The sequence below is a fragment of the Apostichopus japonicus genome, chromosome 18, assembly GCF_037975245.1.
Source record: "Apostichopus japonicus isolate 1M-3 chromosome 18, ASM3797524v1, whole genome shotgun sequence".
Lineage (NCBI taxonomy): Eukaryota > Metazoa > Echinodermata > Holothuroidea > Aspidochirotida > Stichopodidae > Apostichopus > Apostichopus japonicus.
The window spans coordinates 16,982,821-17,004,467 of record NC_092578.1 but is presented as its reverse complement, the minus strand read 5'-3'; the positions used below and the strand labels follow the sequence as shown (position 1 = coordinate 17,004,467).

Sequence of the window (21,647 nt, the reverse complement as noted above, 5' to 3'; positions counted from 1 at the left end):
GTGAGGAACGTTTTCTCACTCATTTTACTCCATACTGGATATCCTTACGTCTCTACTTACACACTTCTGCATGACTGACTCCTGGTTGAGACTCATTAAATACCTAATTTGCAGACCGAAAGAAAATGTTGATGAAACCATAAAACAAATTGACTAAAACCTCCGATCTCTCCACTTGTTGATTATTGAATTCGTGTGTGCGTGTTTGTGTGTGTGTGAATAATTCATGTTTTAATATACAGCTAAGCTGAAAAAGCCGAAATCAGCTTTTGGTATGAATCATTAGAGTAAGTCTGACGGGTACAAAATTTATTCTTCATATCATCTACACGATTTATGGTAGCTCCACACAAAGATGCGACTGTTTTATCATCAGAGAGAGATGGAGATTTAGAAACTTCTTCCTAAAAATCCTAAAAAAATGGTCAAACCGAAGCGTGTTATGCTTGAGTGATATGTTTTGATTAATGGTACAGTATTTTTCTAGGGACAAGGATTTTTTTTTTTTTCAATGACCACAATTTTGCTGTCCTGGGGGTTGGGGGGGGGGGGTGGACGGAGGAGGGTTTGATATGAATTTATGATTGCCAAAAATAACCACAGCATACTGTTTATATTTCAATAGGAACATAGTTGTAAATTAAGTGCAGGGAGTTAGAAGTGCTGGAAAGTGGACATTATATCCTGTGTGTTTTTAAATAAGTAATGTTTCCATGGCAATGCAGAATAATAGGCCTTCATCTGCAGTATATTTGAGAGATACAGTATATGGAATAGGTACGGCTTGACGGAATAGCCCTAAAATCAAACAACGATCACTGTTGAAAAGTTTCTGGGATAAGTTGTGAAGCAAGTACTTGAACAGTGTGCTTCATCTTTTAAATACCTCTCCAAATCTAGGCTTTAGAGCATGACACAAGGGGCAGGGGGAGGGGTAGGGGAGGAGGGGGCTCAATAGCTAGGAGTCAGGAACAGCAAAATAATAACAACATTCTTGCAATTTTTCTTACATCTATATTTTAGGCATTTTGTGACCAAGTTTGAAAAATATTGAAAACCACTTCCATTGGGGTACACCCTTCAGTCCGACAAGTTTTCAGTCCGACAAGTTTTCAGTCCGAAAATGAAATACACGTTTTCAGTCCGAAAATGAAATACACGTTTTGAGTCCGAAAATGAAATACACGTTTTCAGTCCGAAAATGAGATACACGTTTTCAGTTAGGGAATGAAAGCAGTTTTAATGCCATAGTATCACCAATAAACTGTGACAGCCCGAACTGATATAGTAAAGAAATCGATTGAATCTTTAGTATATACTCATAATTGACAAATAAGGAGTAAAGTTTTAGAAAATATATTGGAATTTTCGGTCCCCCTGGGACCTTCGTCAGCAATATTGGCAGTCGAATGAAAAGTACAAAATGTAACACAATGAAAGTATGACGCTAGGTTTAAAGTGTAAATTGCATTGAAATTAGAAACAAACAAACCATGACTATACAGGAAGCTGATTAAGGAGCGAAGAACGGATTACATATGTTTGTAGAACTGATAGTTGTTAAGGGGTCCCAAGTCTTTGTTGAGGCCGGTGATGTGAGACTTAATACAAAAGATTCAATCGATCTTTTTTACTATCAGTTCGGGCTGTCACAGTTTATTGGTGATATTATGGCATTAAAACTGCTTTCATTCCCTAACTGAAAACGTGTATCTCATTTTCGGACTGAAAACGTGTATTTCATTTTCGGACTGAAAACGTGCATTTTATTTTCGGACTGAAAACGTGTCGGACTGAAAACTTGTTTTTTTCGGACTGAGAACGTGTATTTTATTTTCGGACTGAAAACGTGTCGGACTGACAACGTGTACCCCTTCCATTGGCCACTGGTCAATAGAACTTATATAAAAGTTAGGTTTAAAGAACATTTCGAATAATTTTGAACCCATGATGAACCGACTTTTCAAACCTTGGCAAATTTTCTTTTATATATTTCAGTGTAGTGTTACTAAATGATGTGCTGCAATTTTACCTTTTGTCTCATTTCCTGTGCCTAAAATGTTATTTTTTAGAAGAAATAGCGTACAAAAACAATGTTTGAAAGTAAAACTCAAAAAGTTGTTTGAACATTCTCATCAATTAAAAATCTGCAAAAATTTACTTTCGCAGTCGTCCTATTTTTCAGCTCCCATAGTACTTTCTCCTAGTTCAGTCTATGTTTATTTCTTAATTGTCACCATGGTAACTTTGGTACATAAACAGAGTTTACTTTCAAATATAAAAATTAATGTTGGAGGCTCATTATACATACTGATCTATTAACAGGCCAACTGCTACAGACAATAAAATTGGATAGAATAACATAAACATAACTTTGCCATGTGTACAGTAAATCCCCATTGCACACATCTTTGAAACAAAATAAAGGAATAATTTATCTGGTTGCGCAAAGAAAGTTTAGCTAAATGGGTACATTAACTGTTCAAGTGTACAGATGTATTATCATTCTTGTACTGTACACTGCAACACAATTCACAGCAACTTCAGAGCCTCCAATACTGTGAGACATAATTTGAACACCATTTATTACAAACATGAAACTGCTAATGAATTAATTATAACTTTACCTTTGGTACTTTCTTTTTTTACTAAAAATCCAGGCCACTTTTTGTTCCCTTAAAGATAATCCAGACAACAGGCAATTAGTCTATCCGTATTTTACTCTTTAAGCTCCCGTCCCTTTTTATAATTCTTTCTACCATTTTTTTCTGTCTCCCTTCTTTCAGAACTCTTTTTTTTTCACTTCCTAATTTACAGTTGTTATAAAGACACCTGAGGACACTAGAAGAATTTATCTCGACATCAAACCCTGGTTCAATACACCCAGAATCAGGGGGGGATCTTGTTTTACGACAAGAGTCAGAACAAGTTCAAGATGTAGTAAACAGTCTCTAAGCCAAACCTAGCCGATACGCACACATTATAACCGAAATTACAGACTATTGCCCCCTTGGGCTGTGCAATAGTTAAGACGCGGGGAAGTTGTCTTAAGGACTGCTGGTGCGACGAGGAAGGGAACGCAATTAGGACGAACATGATCGATTGCGAGACAAGCAACGTAAGATAAACGAGAGCTGTTCTTAATCAAGGATTCTGATCTACGGCGTTCTCTTTGAAACGGTGACAGAGAGCAGTTTACTGTACAAGGTTTATTCTTGTTTTGTTTTTTTTGGAAGATGAATGTCGAATAAAGAGACATGTAGCAACCAGGCCTACAGGAAGAGGTTGAAAGAACAAAGATTGCACCGTAGTCGTGCAGGACCAAGAATAACGAGTTGATCATAGATAAATCGTTTGTATGTCACTAAATGATGCGAAGGAATTACAGAGAAGTAATTACAGAGAAGGAATTCCGATGATATTAAAACTGTGAGGTAAAACATGTCTTGCATAAAGATATATATATGGGGTGATTTTTAATGTAGACTGAATACAAATTTGGATAATTCTTTGCCATAGTGCATAGCTGGGGATTCTCCATTTGTGGGAGAAAACTTTCACATAATACAGTATATTACAATAATGTAGAGAAATTAGCCTCATAAATTTAAAATATGCCAAAGTGTCTAATAATGGTCACTGGATTATGCTCAATTTTCAACAAGCATTTTACCTTCCACACCTCCAAGGATAGGCTACCCTTACAAATACACACAGTTTTTTTCTACAAATTAAATAGGACAATTCTGGCAATCACATGCAGGGTCATTTCCTCCAGGAAAGTATTTTTGCAAACATAGCATGCTAAGAAAGTTTGGAAAAATACTTGTGATATTTAAAGTGTCAATTGGAACACACAGTGTTCATATATAGCATATATACTGAAAGGGCAAAATAGCCGTCAAGTTGAGTGGTGCTCAGAACATTTCTGAAATAATGAAAATACTCGCACGGCCTTTGACAATGGGGATCAACAGAGACATGATTCCCCCCCCCCCCTCCACCATCCCAATAGTTTTCTCAGCAGTGAGTTTCAAGCAGACATTTCGTTTTAACTGAGCGCTGATCTACCCCCTCCTCCCCCCCTGGGCTCATCCCCCACACCCACCCTCATTAAATCATTCCATATTATCCTTTGAATTGAATGGCATTCTACCTTTTTATATTACTTGCAAAAATAACCTGCCATAAACACGACATGCCTTGACTTATTATTTAAATTTAATTAAATTACAGTAGATGTAATATCTGGACTCTAATGTACGAACAGTTCTTTGCTTCCAATACAAGCCAATATAATACTGTAAAAAACAAGATCGGTTGTTAAACAATTGCTATTGTCAATAGGGTTAGTAGTCAGGTGAAAACTGTATCATTTTAAAAAAATATATTTTCATAACAAATTGAGGAAACGAACATAATACATAACTCTGCACATGTAACCAACCATTTTTCCAGCATATTTTTCCATCCAACCATATCCACACCATTAAATAACATTAGAAAACCAACCACTTGGTGGTATAAAGTGCTCGTAAAGTTTGCATTAAACCGACCAACACACAAATTAATTTTACGGAGCCTTCATGCCACTTGTACCTATTCTACTACACTCCGGCATTTCTAATAAATTAACTTAACCACTCCCCCTCCCCCCCCCCACCTAGATTTCACTTTAATACCATCTAATTCATCTTTGCTACTGCATCTTCGATATTCATTTATAACCAATTTTCTATCGATTCCAGATGACCGTGACACATGGTACGGTCATCTACGACACTAACGAATTTAAACAACAGCGACAAAAATCGTCTAAAATATTTTACATACTCGGAGGATGGCATTCTCATGATTATAAACAAAACAAATTGTGTGAAATTAGCCTAAAGGCTATACAATGGCAAATGACCACTCCAACCAAAGTGGATATAAGTTCAAGATTCATCCATTTACGTATCCTTAGCAACAGAAGCAAATTCCTTCGGGGTACTTTTTACGTGGCTGTGACAAACAAACATCAGTATATCGGATGAAATTGGACTTAATTGCTCGACTACTAGCTAAACGCACGAACAATCGGCTTTGTGGCGATTTTGATCTAAACTGCGACTCGATATGCCGAGGTAACCTTTTGCGTCGCATGAAATCGGATCTAACTATGAACATAACGTACGTGTACGTGGATTGAATAACAAGACTTCTGTCCTTCAGACCTCATGTAGTAGCTTCAAAATTTGACTTTCAGGCCACAACTCTGAAGGTTTCAAGCAATGCCTCAATTCAATTTACTGTTTTTCACTACATTAACGAGAGCTATCTGAGTGCCTGAAAAGGTCACAGGATGACATTTTCTCTCACATTCTGTCTGTGCCACTTTGTAACTTGAAACGAGAGACTGTACTTACAGTGGCTTCCATAACATACTAGACTGAACCAAAAACATTGCACCCTTGCATGGAAGAAAACACTAAAATAAGGTGTTACTGTTATCAAGTTTCACTTTCCACTTGACGATTAAACCTTTTTATCTGTCAATAGAGCAAGGATCCCCAGTTTTATCATCTCAAAGAGCTAGTTATCTATATTCACAGCTGAGTCACACATGCAGGAGGCTTCTTGAGGGTTACCAGGCAACTGTAGTTTATGTTAATTTTTCTCTTGCTGTTCAACTCAGATGTATGAAAGGCTCTGTTTGCCAAAAGAAATCATTCCAAAATAACATTGCAAATCAAAGTCGATCACAGGACAAACAACAGGTCTGTTTTCTCACTCCCTGAAGGGTTTGAAACCTTGGCAAATTTCCTGCGGACGGCATTGCTATTTTTACGACCAAATGTCTCGCTATTGTCCACCATGTGGACAAACAGAGCATGTCTGATATCTGTTTCTGATATGTTTTATGCATTCTTTTTATATTCGTTCACCTGTTATCCATTATCTGTTATCTCTTTACTGTGATATGTTATCTGTTTATCTCATTTTCAGTTCAGTTCTCTGTTTTCTGGGTTATGTGTATGTTTTTGTTCTCAGTTTAGGGTTAATACTTTTTTGTTTCACCGATTTCCTTGAACGGTGATTTCCCACAATGCACCGTGAAAATTCCTGCAAATCTGGTTCAGATGGTTTTCAAGATGTTCCTAGCCTGGCTGCCTACCACAGTCAACCTTCTGTTGTGACTTAAAATTATGCACAACCCCGGAGTACTTGAGAGAACTATTCCAATTTAGTCACAAACATCTAAGAACTTTTGGAAAGCTACCAAGTATTGCTACAAATCGGACCGTGATTGCTCACTATAATTTAATTCCAATAATTCAACAAAATCGGCATTAAAAACTGCTTTGAGGAAACCTTTCAAGCTAGTCTTTGCAAAAATTAAAAAAAAAACAGGAAAGAAAAGGAGGTTGCATTTCCTGGTGTTTTCGCTACAATCAGAGCACCTCGCAGAATTTGGTTGACAAACAGGTCTCTCCAGCCATGCTCAAGATCAACAGAGGGCGCCGACATATATCGGTCATGTCTAGTCCACAGATACTTGACAAATTGCAGTCGATAACTGCAGATGATAACAGTACCATGTCTTCATTCCGATTACAACATATAATTTTCATTCATGAATCTTGGGAGAAGAGTTATTCTGAAATGTATTATTGTACTTTCATCTACAGCTAACTTGTTTTTAAGTACCTTAACTTGTCTTTTTCGAAGCATGTTTCTCACACTTAGTGAAACTCCACGAGTCAACCCCATGAACTAGTCAATAAACCCAGCGTGTCAGTATGTGTGCGCTTTTATGCGACCTTGCTACTTAAGGAGTGTTAGCTCAGTGGGAGTGTTAGCTCATTAGTTAACGCCAGTGCCTTCCAATCATAAGGTCCCCGGTTCGAGTCACTCCAAGATTAATGTAAGTTGTCCAGTTACAGAGTTGTTGACAATTCATAATCATGGACGTTAAATATGAATGTAAGAGACTGACTTCGGTCAGCTTGCGGCATTGATAAGCCAATGAGGCTTCTTCGCGAGTTTCTGCTTGCAGGAGGATCTAAAATACATACGTACATACATACAATATTCAGAGAACATGAAACAGTACAGACCACACAGGTTAGGACCGATATCAGAGCGCCCTCTGTTGAAACCTTGGAGAGCTTCCAAAACTTTGCCGACTGTGTTGCTCAAACAAAGGCTAACATCGATATAACTAAACATACGTCTCCAGTTTGCACCGTGAAAGTTAATGATCCAGAATTAATTCACGTATTTGATTGTCAATATTTTCATCGCCGATTCTTATTGCTAAGTCTTTGTAGTGATATCAAAAACATGAAATTTCCACCGTTTTTAACAAAAATGAAGTTGAAGCAAACAGTTGTGATGTCATAGTTGCAAAATGACAATAAAATGCTGTTTTGCTTTTGTTCACTCGCTTGTTTGAATAGAATGATTATGGTTTAAACTTTACCTTAAGGGGGTGTTGTGAATAATATACCATTGACTGCAGTGTTTTCTTATTGAGATTGCATATAACATTTTTTAGTAGGAAATTGGAAATTAAATTTTGAACAGAAACATAGTAAAGTTTTGTCAAGTTTAGTCAATGTGAATCTATAAAATCACACCTATTTGCTTCAAGTTCACATGTGGTACAAAGTGCGATCATTCAAAGTTGTTTATCTCGAAAATGGGAATTGATTGCAAATTTCACAGGAATGCTTAGAATAGGTTCGTCTTCACAGGGACGTAGACAGAAATTTGAAAGGGCGTGGGGGGGGGGGCAGAATTTCAATAGGGGCAGAAATAATAAGAGTGTTGTTTTACGTAGCAGACTAACTTTCAGGGAAAGATTGAGAAGGGTTGCTTAGCTTCCTTCAACCTGAAAAGAGGGCTTAAATGATACTTCCTGCTTTTACTTAGATTTTATTTTTAGGGGTACTCAAAGGGGGAGCTCCCATTGCGCCCCCAGGCTACGTCCCTGCATCTACATAGTCGAAAAATTAGCATAAATTTCTTCCATTGCATACATCAGTGGTCAGTAAACTTTGGTCCCCTTAAGTTAGGGTGTTCATTTGAGGGCTGAGCCCCACGACCCACCAGATTCCGGCACCTCAGAATCGACATTAATAATTCACGAAAGGTGTAGCTTGTATATGGCTAGTTCCATAAACTGTTGATAAGTTTTTCAAAGTCTGAAAATATCCAACGATCATATGAAAAATGTTCACAGCTCACAATTGGGTCACCCCCCATAGTTTGTTAAATTGTTAATTTCACTATTTGGCTCGAACCATTGTAGTATTACACTGGCCAAGTGGAGAGTAGTTCCACAAAAAAAATAAAAAATCAAGACCTGGAATCAAATCAAGTCAAATCAACACAACAACAACAGCAAAAACAACAACAACAACGAAACAAATATAATTTACAACTTACAGCTTGTCCAGATGAAGGATCTATGAAGTCAGCCCAGTAGCCAGCACTTGTCAAGACTTTACAAATATCTTCAGCACTTCCGATAAACTAAAGAGACAAAAAATAAAATGTTGCACTTTACTCTTTAGGTGGCCCAAAGAATGAAAAAAAAAGGGTAATGGGAAATTGAAAGTTGTGATGATATCAATGTGTGAGTATAGCCTACCGTGCTCCAAAATGTACCTATGTCAGGGGTTACCAGGACACTCCGATTGTTGCGACATTTTGACATTGGTGAAAAAACTATCGATAAGGGTATCTACTCCTGCTGTTCTTTTAGACTCAACCAGCCTAATAGATATCGCAATATTTTGGTGTTTATCTCAAACACAAAAAAATAACTCAATTGAAACTAAAATTATTTTGATTGTTGATTATTTTATAATGCATCACGGCACGTGTCAAAGAGTTTTTTCTGGCAACAAAAAAATAAATGTAAGTTCTATTTGCTGAGATTGTATAAGATGGTGACATGACTGTTGTTGTACTAGTTGTGATGCATTTTTGTAAGTCAAGGGTATGTTTCTTTCTTTTCCTATAAAGTTGGTGAGAAAATGTATAGTTTAAATTAAAAAAAGCTGAGGTCAAAATATGTGTCTTATTGGCACTGATATTATTGATCTTTGTGAGTACTACATCCCTTGAAGGAGATCTCTTAGAAGTCTTATCTTGAACAATACTTAGTGCTAAGTTTAGTTAGACTCCTGCAAACTTTAGTCTTTACAGGCAGAGGGGGATGCTTTTACAGCTTTAGTTTTAAGCTCAACTTGGTGGTTTCATATATATGCCAACCCAATAGAGATTAAAACAGCTTTTTGAGCCCTTTTCTATAGTCTTCTCAACCTCATTGACCCCACAATGCCATGACGACATACATAACTAGCTTTCCTATTCAAATCTAACTTCAAATGTCAGAAAAAAAATTGACAAAATTACAACTTTGAACTTTGATTGCTGGAAGATATTTTCTGTTAGGATTGCAATACACCCGCCAATAATATATGAATATTAAAATTATATGAACGACATATTAATAGGCTCTAGAGGTAGATCCCGGGAAATTCGAGCAGTGCAAGTGACTTTTCCACGCTGATTTCCTTTGCGAGGCTTGACGAATTGATTACGTAACACACAGACTAAGGTTCCAGACTAATAACCTTGAAAGGTGAAGAAGTTGGCAGTGGCGAAAAATGAACGGCAGTCTTACTAAAGGGCGGATTTTCAAATGATCTATTTTAAACAACGGCTCACAAATAAACATGTTAGCTATTCACTGATTGGTTGAATTCAAACTAGTAGATTTGGGGAACTGCATGTGATTAATTTTAAATGAGTAATTTGTGGGAAGAAAATCTATCATTATCTGCAGAAGTCCTTAATAACTCGACAATTAATGCTCTTGACAGGAAAAACACTTTGCTTATATCTTAGTTTGCTGTTTTGTGATGAATACATGTTAAAACTTGATGGACATATGAAAAGAGTGGGAAAAAGGCGACAAAACACAAAAAGCTGCTTTAAAGGTTAAAGAAATCAGTGTTTGAAAACATAATCCGTCTACCAAGAATGCTAAAAATGATATTCATAACCATTCCAAAGCAATACATTAAATTTGTGGAATGCAAATTAATACGGCATTGGACGAAACGGTTTGTCATTCACAAAGTTGTGAAAGGAAAAAGATTGTAACACTTTTTCATCTCTGTGATTAATCTAGGGATACCTCTTATTATGCAAGAACATTTAGATGTTTCGTCTTAAAATAAATCGGAAAGATCACGACCCGATTTGATTGTACTCTGACAGAACTTACATGATCCAGCAACTCATCTCTTTCTGTTTCCACATCCGGTGACCAGGCACTCATATCTTCAACTGTCCGTTGGCATAAAGTCATCACCGTCACAATGTCTCTCTCTTTGAGTTCACAATCGGGAAATAAGTCTTTACAATCTGTTAATAAAATAAACGTTGTAAACCGAAAAAACTTGAAACATCTACTTAAGGAAAATATATATACAGATTAAACTTTAAATATACAGTAGTAACAACTTTTTGAACTACATTTTGCTTATTTTTTGCTGCATAGTCAGATAACTTAAAATTCAAGCTTTCATTTTGGACGGCCTCCAACGAAGATCCTACTGGGATCGAGATGTCACGCTCTCTCATACTTCTTCTATAGGTGGTGGTTTAACTACAAAAGATGTCTTTTAGTAGATAAGTTTGGTTAGTATATTTATATATTCCTCTGAAAAGTAATAAAAATTATTTCATATTACTGTTTTATGCATTTCTTGGCCACATTTCTTTATTCATTCACATACAATTTTAACATATATTGCTATAACATCCTGGACTTCTATACTGTGTTGAATTCAGCTCTCAATACCCCATGTCCCTTTGTTTCTAGCCTGACCTGTCACTGTGCCCTTTTCACCTTTCCCTTGCCCCATCCCAAAGCCCTCTCCCAACCCTTATCCCAAACCCTTCTCCCAATCTCTCGTTAAACACTTTGATACGACCATGCTAAGTAGGATTTTGACTATTACCTACAAACAATAAAACCCTTTTATCAAAACATCCTGGACTTCTATACTATGTTGAATTCAGCTCTCAATACCCCATGTCTCTTTGTCTCTAGCCTGACCTGTCACCGTGCCCTATTCACCTTTCCCTTGCCCCATCCCAAACCCCTCTCCCAACCCTTATCCCAAACCCTTCTCCCGATCTCTCGTTAAACACTTTGATACGACCATGCTAAGTAGGATTTTGACAGATTATTACCTACAAACAATAAAACCCTTTAATCAAAAAAGACACTAACTTCTCAAAAGTAAACTTAACCAAATTGCAAACTCAATTTGGTTTCCAAAGTAATCTGACATATAAGTTTCTTTGAATTTTAAACTGAAATACATAGTTAACTGTGTGAGTTTTCTTGAATATTCATTACAAAATGGTTTTACCTTTCCTGAGATTTGGAGGGCAGTCTTGGGCGATACATTCCACTACTTCTCTATGCTCTTTTAATTTATTGTATAAATCTTCAATTTCACAGTCTTCTGATATCTGTGAGAGAAAGAGTACATTAAGAAAAGTCACAAAGCCACAAAACCATGCAACATTAATAACATAATACAAACCATTACATGAAAGTACAATCATGCAAACTTGTGGTGAGTAGTGTTCTTGACATAATGTAGTATTCATGCTCATACCTTGGGATGTTGTACTCATGGTGTTGTACATATATTGTAATCAAGGTGTTTTGTACTCACACACATACCAAGGGGTGTTGTACTCAAGGTGTTGTACTCATATTGCACTCATGGTGTTGTACTCATGCTAATACCAAGGGGTGTTGTACTCATATTGCACTCAAAGTATTGTACACAAGGTGTACTCATACCAAGAGGTGTTGCACTCATATTGTACTCAAGGTGTTGTACTCACACTCACACCAAGGGATGTTGTACTCAAGGTGTTGTACTCATATTGTACTCATGGTGTTGTACCCATGCTAATACTAAGGGGTGTTGTACTCATATTGCACTCACGGTATCGTACACAAGGTGTACTCATACCAAGAGGTGTTGTACTCATATTGTACTCATGGTGTTGTACTCATACTACAAAGTCCACAACCATTTTTTTCCAGTCAAAACAGGCCAACTAGATGCCCAATCCACCTCTAATCATTTCTATCTGGAATACTTTGCATTCATTGGAGTTTAATATTAAAATGTCCAAATTCTCTTGAAATCCCATCCCTGCTTCCCAACCCGCTTTCCGGGTTCTATCTAATACAGCTTGAGGAGCGATCCCTGCTAGCACGGAATGCAAGGTACCTTACTGTGGCATCTGACTGGTGCCACCAGCAAAGAAATGGATAAAGGTATCGCAAACAACTAAGGGCTGGTCAGCTCAGTTGGTAGAGTAACCCAGAGGTCACAGCTACAAATCCCATTCTAGCCATAACTTTCTTTGCTCCTTTCCATTCATGTGAGGTTAGTAACGATTATATAATTGACATTTAAATATTACAATAAATATGCAAACATTATGGTATTGAGTAGTACAACTCTGCCATTTCTTTCAAACGGTCACAAACATTCTTGTTTGATAATATGAATGTTTTGAATACCACTTAGTGTGATTCCCGAAGATGAAAGAACTCCAAACTGCTCCATTCAAACAAAAGGAGATTAAGCATGCAATCTTGTACAAAATTTGGGTCAAAACTTTGACAACAAAAATTCTGCTTACCTCAGAGACACTATTAAGGAATTGAGTAAAGATGGCTAGATGCCTGTCTTGTGGTAGAGGTTTTGTCAGGAGGTCTGGAAGGGGTTCCCAGTTGGACGCGATAAAAGGATGTGTAGGTGTACCCTGCAGTTGACCAGCCAGGCCAACATTACCGGGCAGAGGGAATCTTGGGTCCTTTGGACCTAGCAAGCCCAGTTTAGGGTCTGGCCATACCGTCATAGACTCTGAAGAAAAAACACACCAAGAGAAAACATATCGTGAGCCATCAAAGATGTCAAGTATTATTCTTTGCAATGTTCAAAAATTTTATGTTTCGATGCTATGAGCGTATATCTTAAGTTTCCCCAGAATATCTTCACCTAACCGATGGGAGTTGGTACTATACACAACAGGAAATGTTTGCACTGGTACTCCATACTATAACAGTTATCATATAACTTGCTGTTATCAGTTAAGAAACTTTGAAGGTGTGGAGATGTGGGGGGGGGGGGGGGGCAAACACGGTCACTTACACTGTGTGACTCTACAAACTGGGGTCTTTGGAAAATCATTTCTTCATTTTTCTCTTTTTTTTCTTCTTACAGATTGGAGGTTTATGAATTTGGGTTTTTGATAAAATACTGAAAATGAAATTGTTTTGTATGTATAACCTGGTATACAGGGTACCTATCATTTTGCATTTGTGTAGGAATTTGCTATGTGATACCAATTTGAAGAATCCCTGGACATGTATTTGCATGACCAGCTGCTTTCATTTCCTTTAACGAATAAAGTTTATATATTTGTTTTCATCAAGCTGAATCCATCAAGCTCTCTCCTTCTCTAGTGTCCTTCAAATCAACTCTGAAGACTCATCTGTTTCTAGAACTCAATGACTTCTAATTGACTTTTACCTTTTTCTCTGTCTGTTACTTACTTTGCCCTTTCTCACTGTTGTTTCACTATGCCATGAGCACCTTCTTGACTGATACCAGGGCATCATCATTATCGCCACCACCATCATCACCACCATCATCATCACCATCATCCCCACCATCATCATCACCATCATCACCACCATTACCATCATCACCATCATCATCATCATCATCATCATCATCATCATCATCATCATCATCATCATCATCATCATCATCATCATCACCATCATCATCATCATCATCATCATCATCATCATCATCATCATCATCATCATCATCATCATCATCATCATCATCACCATCATCATCACCACCACCACCATCATCACCACCATCACCACAACCATCACAATCACCATCATCACCATCATCATCATCATTATTCACAACTGCAATGTACACAAATCAAAGCCATATATAATAATTCTCACCTGATAGACTCCCATCAGTGCTATCTGTACACTGTTTTTGGGTGCTAGAGTTGTTGAAGGTTCGTCTTGCAGCCACAGAGTATCTCAGATTACGTAGTCCAGGCAAAAAGCTCACTACTTTTGCTCGAGCCAACAACTACGGTAAAGAGGTAAAGGAGAAAACTTTTGACCACATTAGGGAAAGAAAGAAATTGGTGGATAAATTTAAAACACAACAAAAGACAAAGTTTGAAAGTTTCAGTTAAATATATACAAAATACTCTGGTATTGCTGCACTAATTCAACACTAAAACATGCATTGCATTTCTTTTGTAGCCCTGCTAAATATTAAAAAAAAGACAAGAAACATCATTATTGACAATATTATGCTTTTAGACAGATCTGCTTCTTGAAACTAAACATGGCAAAGCGCAGGATTATGTCATGTACACATTGTACAGGAATATGAAAAACCTGCTGAAATAATGTGGATGACATGCTTCACTATTAAAATACAAAACTTAAAAGATATTTGGTGAAAAAATACAACAGTTCTAGACGATAGTCAAGTAGATAAAAGCTAAAGAGATATCATTTCTGTCTCTTGGCATTTCTGTCTAATGCCTCCTGGCTCTTCTCCTCCTGGCATTCCTCGATTAGCATTGGGGACCTTGACACACTAGTCGAGTATCATGAACCGGCTGACTACATTCCTGACGATTGTCTACACACAGTTCTTCATTTGTTTAAACAGTGCCTCAATTCAGCACACTCTCGCGAATATCTTTGAACCTTAATTTGTGGGCGCCTCAACAGGTATTGATTTGCTGCCACATTCTCCATATAGGAGATATTTCATGGGTCTGCCATCATCCAAATACAGCACAGTACCTCAGGCAGAAACAACCGTGGATTCTTTGGAAAACATAGGCTAAGCAATAGGTTTGGACTTAGTGCTGATGGCTGTTGTGAAAGCTACTGCAGTAGGCTTTTCTTCATCTTTCTGTGAAACTGGTTTACAATAACATGACACAGCAATCTGCTAGTTACAGATGATCCTGTTTTTAATATGATCAATTGATCGTATATGTATGTAACCAGAAAATGTAACATAGCAAGTATCCGTGGCCAATTTACAAAGCAAGGAAAGAGTTCTCACCTTTGCCATACGGGAGTAACCTTGCTGCTTCCCTTTGGACTAAAAAAAAAATTGTAATAACAAAATTATCATTATTATAATATTGATAAAGAAATTATGGATACAAAACGGTTTGTAGAACTTTGATCAATTTGATAAAAGATGGAGAAAACACATAAGTCTGTAAATTCTATACAACGACAAAATCTATCTTAACTAGTCGACTACAGCATAGGTGAAACAGAAAACTTGGTAATAGAAGCAGTGAAGGATGACATCTTGATAACAATGTGCAATACTTTTTATGATTTCTATGAGTAGCCTATGACACAATTCTTCTTGCCCTTTCATATTTTTGCCCTTCTGAATTTGGAGTGTAATACATCAGTTTGATCATAAGGTCTAGGCCGATAACAGTTTCTTGGAGGAGCCTAACATTACATGATATTGCTACATTGTGACATGACACATCAGTAAAAAGGATCTGGTCAAGGCTTTGCTTACAATACATTTTGCATCCCAAACTCAGCTTTAAAGTCTGCTTCATATTTTTCTTTGCGGTAAGAAAATATTAGTTCCTATTGACTAAGGAGTAAGACCACGGCATAAAGTCCCATTGTAATCTTAATTCATCTAACGTTACTGTTATTTGCAGTTACACTGACTCAGTAAAAATAGTGCAGACCTTCCAGTTCAAGTGTAAGCCTATGCAAAACTTAGTCTATATATCCTAACGTAGCGCAACCTATCCTAACCTAGTTGTGGATACTTGTATTGTTATGCAAGAGCGAAGTGACATTAGGATGAACTTTACTGCAATTGAGAGCGACTTATGACGAAATAAGAACACAAACTTCATATCGGAGGACAATCTGTTTGACATTACAGTACAATCAAACTACAGTGAAACACCTTACATCAAAATTCCTCCCAACTGGAGCTGTGTAATTTCGTTGGTCCAGTTTTGCGATTTTTGGTTGATGAGGGAGTAGTAATAAAAGATAACACCTATTGTGTTTGCAATGCGATTTATGCCACTGATCTACACTAACCAGTGGATTATGCCCAGCAATAGAGGATTAACATGCAAAAAGTTCCTTCATTTTCTTTACAACAGAACAGATGTACAATAAATAATGCGTCATATCATTCTTTTGAGTGACGTTGGTATATTGGTACAGTGGAGGAACCGAGATGGGGAACTGTGGTACGTGCCACCAGTTTTGTGAAAAGCCTCAAGTGTCCGTTTCATAACTAATTAGAAGTGCCCCTTAACCTCTTTTTTATATAATTTGTGCTACAGAACTTATGCAAAGAGGCCACATTTTGTGTTAAGTTTTGAAGTGATTTTGTGGCTGGTACCTCTGAAATCAAAGTCACATGGCCAAGCTACTGCCCCTCAAAGTCAGTCTTCGAAAGAATAGATCAGGATATGCAGTTAAAGATTAACGACAATACAATGGAGCCTTAGTTTTGTCATAACTGCATTGTGAGGTTAAACTTACATGGCATATTTTGAACTATTATTAAAGCTTTTTTGCATCTCTTTGCTTCTTTAGTAAAGCTACTCGTTGATTTCAGATCCGTTCATGCAAGAACATCATAAAGAACTGCATTTGCCTGCAAGTATGCAGTATTGTATTGCGCGTGGAGTGCTTTCACTATTAGGAAGAACTTCGGTTGTTCTGGTGTTACTTTTTGGGCAGACAACACACCAGGGAAAAGTTACAGTCATGTACAGATAAAGTAAGGGCGCTTGTGGGCGCCTTAACAGGCTCAAAATAAGTTGGCTACAGCAGCTGCTAGCCTCTTAAACTGCAAATGTACAGAGACTATATGAAATGTTTAGTTTCAACGTCCAGTCATCATAGGTATCGTTCACTTGGCCAGTAATGACAATATTGCATTGCGCACGCGCGCTACAATAATAAATAAATACACTCTGGATCGCCCGCGCTGCCACTCACATGCGCACACTCTTGCTGTATCAACCGGATGAATTTTGCGGTATGATATTTAACTATTAAGAAAATATTACAGGATTAATTGTATTGTATTTTAGGAAATGCTATGTTATAATGAAACCAACTTACAAGTAATTCAAGTTGGTAATACTCTTTGCACTGAACATTGATTTTACATTTGCATTTTTGTCGTTTGATTAACTTTAATCCGGTCGTGTCAGGATCTGCGAATTCGGTGGGCAGGGGCTATGGGTTTAGGTCCCCTTCCTAAGTCTAAAAATGTGCATTGAGAATCCTCAATTGCAATAATAACAATTATTATAAATTTCAGGCCTAATTTTGCAGACGCAAGCATGGTCTTTCGGTATTTACGTTTTAGCACATGTAAGAGAAAGTTTTGTTTATTGAGACGTTCACTGATATTCGAGTTTGCCAATGTCAATTGGCATTACTTTATCGCATCTCCGTTTAAGACTCCTATCGGAAGCCTTCAAAAACCAAGACTAGAATCGAAAACCTAACTCCATCTCTTGAAAAGACTTAAGTATTATTATAAGTTCCATGTGTCGTTGCTATAACCTAATATATAACGTAATCAGAACAAGGGAGCATGACAAATGAGCAGCACAGTTTCTTAACAAGGCGAAGGGATATTTTTCTTCAAATGATAAAGTCTCGGATATTTTCTTTGAGGTATGACACCAAAAACACGATAACGAATAGGTTCTTAATAAACCTTCTCCTTCTCCTTCTCCTTCTCCTTCTCCTTCTCCTTCTCCTTCTCCTTCTCCTTCTCCTTCTCCTTCTCCTTCTCCTTCTCCTTCTCCTTCTCCTTCTCCTTCTCCTTCTCCTTCTCCTTCTCCTTCTCCTTCTCCTTCTCCTTCTCCTTCTCCTTCTCCTTCTCCTTCTCCTTCTCCTTCTCCTTCTCCTTCTCCTTCTCCTTCTCCTTCTCCTTCTCCTTCTCCTTCTCCTTCTCCTTCTCCTTCTCCTTCTCCTTCTCCTTCTCCTTCTCCTTCTCCTTCTCCTTCTCCTTCTCCTTCTCCTTCTCCTTCTCCTTCTCCTTCTCCTTCTCCTTCTCCTTCTCCTTCTCCTTCTCCTTCTCCTTCTCCTTCTCCTTCTCCTTCTCCTTCTCCTTCTCCTTCTCCTTCTCCTTCTCCTTCTCCTTCTCCTTCTCCTTCTCCTTCTCCTTCTCCTTCTCCTTCTCCTTCTCCTTCTCCTTCTCCTTCTCCTTCTCCTTCTCCTTCTCCTTCTCCTTCTCCTTCTCCTTCTCCTTCTCCTTCTCCTTCTCCTTCTCCTTCTCCTTCTCCTTCTCCTTCTCATTGACAATTATTATTATTATTATTATTATTATTATTATTATTATTATTATTATTATTATTATTATTATTATTATTATTATTATTATTATTATTATTATTATTATTATTATTATTATTATTATTATTATTATTATTATTATTATTATTATTATTATTATTATTATTATAATTATTATTATTATTATTATTATTATTATTATCTTTGGCTCACTCGCAAGCACAATGACATGGCGGACAGATGTTTTTCATACTTTCGGCCACCTTATATGCATCTTAACGGTCATCGGTACCGTGTTAACAGATCGCTAAAAGTACTAGATTGTGACAAAGTAAAGTCACTTACAGGGAATAACAACGTGCTCAGCTGAGTGTCTCAGCAGGGAGTTGCTATGGTCATGGGTCAGGGGTGCTAGGGATATGGGTCAGATTCCCTCTTCTCAGTGAGAAAGAATTCTAACAGTTTTGGTGGCGGTAAAATACTGTACGTGTTAAAGTTGACCATGAGTGACCATCATTGACTTTTTAAAATATTTGTGGGCTTCTTTGTTTGGATCGTTGGTCGAAATTTGAGTCTTTCGTGGGCCGGATTTAGCCCACGCACCATCTTTTAAATACCTCTAAGCTAGCTAGCTTTACTTAGTAAAGCTACGAATCAGAATTAACTGGTATATAGCCTACAGGCCCTACACGGATATGAAGTCACGCCAGTGAGTTGTTATCGAGGTACCTGATAAAACCTTCCTGGCCGACCACCATTGGTTACTCTTAACCGATAAGCTGCCATCTACATAGCTACTTTTGGTGTAACGAGACCGGACCTTGGCCTGAAGCAATGTTCAACTCTCTGCGCATGGGCATCCGATCAGCAATTTTCTATTACTGACAGCTGTCAGTTCCACACCAACCTTGAGACATGGATTTATAAAACAGAATTCTCTGCTTCAAGTATAGGGTAACATATAGTGTATACGTATTAGCAACGGGCGGAGAGCTTGGCACCTTCTCGAGTGGCTTAGTGCTGCCCACATCAAGAGGCCTTAACGCAGTTACAGGCAAAATGCAGTCAAATTGTGTGTTGTGTTGTCTTTACTTTTAAATCGTGCAAAAACAAAAGACTTCCAAGTGTCAACATATCAAAGTGCATGTTTACTAAGTTACAAATTGAATGACTTTTTCGATTTCATTACAAAGTATATATATATAACAAACAATTACTGGAGAATCTCAGTTGTTTATTTTAAAGGAAGGATCCATCGGAAGAGAGAGAGAGGGGGGGTGGAGGGGGGACGCCACAATCTTGACCAGGTCAGCTTCCTACATTGCATTATCTTGCCAGATGATTTCCTCTGCACACGGATACAAACCCGGATGTGGAAGTTTTTCGGTATGCCATGATGTCATCTTTATAAATAAACTTGTACATGATTGTAGGTTTTAAAGAGGACCAGATTTGCTTTCTCGCCGCTAAATTCACCTCTGACTCAAATTGTCAACTATAACTAGCAGTGATAACGATATTTTCTCGGAATGATTGGAGAATGTATATAACCTGTATTCGTCATTGTGTGTGTTTACTAGTTGCGCGATATTGCAGTACCGCATACAGGTATGTTGGATCAGTTACGTGGAATTCTTTACCCGGCGGTTCAAATGGTATTGATATTGTAAATTAATATTCCATGTAAGCCTATCACCTATATCTTAACCAAACAAGTGTGAAATACGATACGGATTTTAACTAGGCTACGTGACGTAGCCGTATATTAGTCAATCTGCAGTAAATGATGTATCATGATCATGTTGTGATTGAGGATTTTAATTTGCTTTCTGAGACGTTAAAGATCAGCGACATTTTCTCTTTTCTGGTTGCTATAAGTATAACTGCATGAAGGAAGACTTTATGTATTTACTTTGCTGTTAATCCTGTCCTCGCGATCTGATATGTGAACACGGTTAACTTTCCTGAAATTTGACCGACATTATCAAGATTTTATGTTGTCCAGATCGAACTGGTGGAGTATGAAGAAATTTAAATAATTTTTACATGTTGTATAGGCCTTGCACGAGGACGCCGTTGTGAACCCTCTTCTCTTGGGGAATTGTTCTTGTAAATTAACAATTATAATTTTATCAAATTAAAACCGTGACGATCGTGGGTGTCGAGATGACTACGCTGTCGTCACATGCGCCTTCTGTCGTCGACTACCAGTTTGACGATCCCGTACAGAGAATTATCGTCGCAATCATCACCTCCCTGGCAAGTTGTATTGGATTGATCGGGAACGTTTTAGTCATCATTGCGATTATCTTTTCCAAAAGGCTTCAAAATAAAACCAACGTTTTCGTAACTAATTTAGCAATAGCAGATCTGGTCACGTGTTCTCTGTTACCTTTTCAAGTCGTAGCGTTGTTGGTTGATCCATGGCCGTTATCGGACATTCTCTGTACGGCAGTCGGAATGTTAACGTGGATTTGTTTATGGACTAGCAACGTTACGCTGGCCCTGGTCGCCTACAATCGATACAACATTGTCCTTAAGAAGAGAGACGAGTACGAAAAAATTTATAAGAAATGGAAAATGGTTTTGTGGATTGTCTTCTCCTGGATTCTTCCTACGTCATTAGTGACGATACCTCCTGCATTCGATTTCGGAGCGATGGGGTATTCTACACGGTACAGGGTATGTACCGCGGATACATCCCATCCCAAATCGGACTGGTATGCGTTATTAACTAGCGTTACCGTTCAAGTACCGTGTTTAATCGTTATCATCGTTTCATATACGTTGCTATTCCGGCACGTGAGAATTCATAATCAAAAGATGCTGGAATTATTCAGCGCTCCGTCTGGTAAAATATCTACGCAAGACGTTGAATCGGGGAGAGTAAGCCAGGCAGCCGTATCTATGCAGCGCCATGTATTCAAACGCCAGCATCAAATTACCAAGAACCTTTTCGTAGTAGTATGTTCCTTCATGATTTGTGTAATGCCTTTCGGAATAGCCTGTCTCATTCCGCCCAGTTATCCTGCGATCCCGTGGGTGTCAATGCTTGTATTAGTAAATAGTTGTGTTAATCCCATTATTTATGGATTAAAACATCCACAGTTCAATGAAGTGTTTCGACCTTTAATATGTTGTCACTTGAGGAAGATTC

The 21,647-nt window shown here is 37.8% G+C and overlaps 2 protein-coding genes across 2 annotated transcripts in view; one reads left to right on the top strand and one right to left on the bottom strand.

Annotated features, from left to right (window-relative positions):
- Window positions 1-16,241, bottom strand: part of LOC139959098 (cobalamin trafficking protein CblD-like) — a 47,808-nt gene extending 31,567 nt beyond the window's left edge. Inside the window, exons 1-7 of the mRNA XM_071956676.1 lie at window positions 16,127-16,241; window positions 15,231-15,269; window positions 14,093-14,228; window positions 12,742-12,965; window positions 11,442-11,544; window positions 10,286-10,425; window positions 8,434-8,520 (exon numbers count right to left, since the gene is read on the bottom strand). Coding sequence (XP_071812777.1) covers window positions 8,434-8,520; window positions 10,286-10,425; window positions 11,442-11,544; window positions 12,742-12,965; window positions 14,093-14,228; window positions 15,231-15,239 — 699 coding nt within the window. The 5' untranslated portion in view covers window positions 15,240-15,269; window positions 16,127-16,241. The remainder of the gene's footprint in view (window positions 1-8,433; window positions 8,521-10,285; window positions 10,426-11,441; window positions 11,545-12,741; window positions 12,966-14,092; window positions 14,229-15,230; window positions 15,270-16,126) is intronic.
- Window positions 16,242-19,339: 3,098 nt separating this feature from the next.
- Window positions 19,340-21,647, top strand: part of LOC139958943 (G-protein coupled receptor moody-like) — a 3,434-nt gene continuing 1,126 nt past the window's right edge. Inside the window, exon 1 of the mRNA XM_071956401.1 lies at window positions 19,340-21,647. This exon is cut by the window's right edge and continues 1,126 nt beyond it. Within this exon, the coding sequence (XP_071812502.1) occupies window positions 20,657-21,647 (991 nt within the window). The 5' untranslated portion in view covers window positions 19,340-20,656.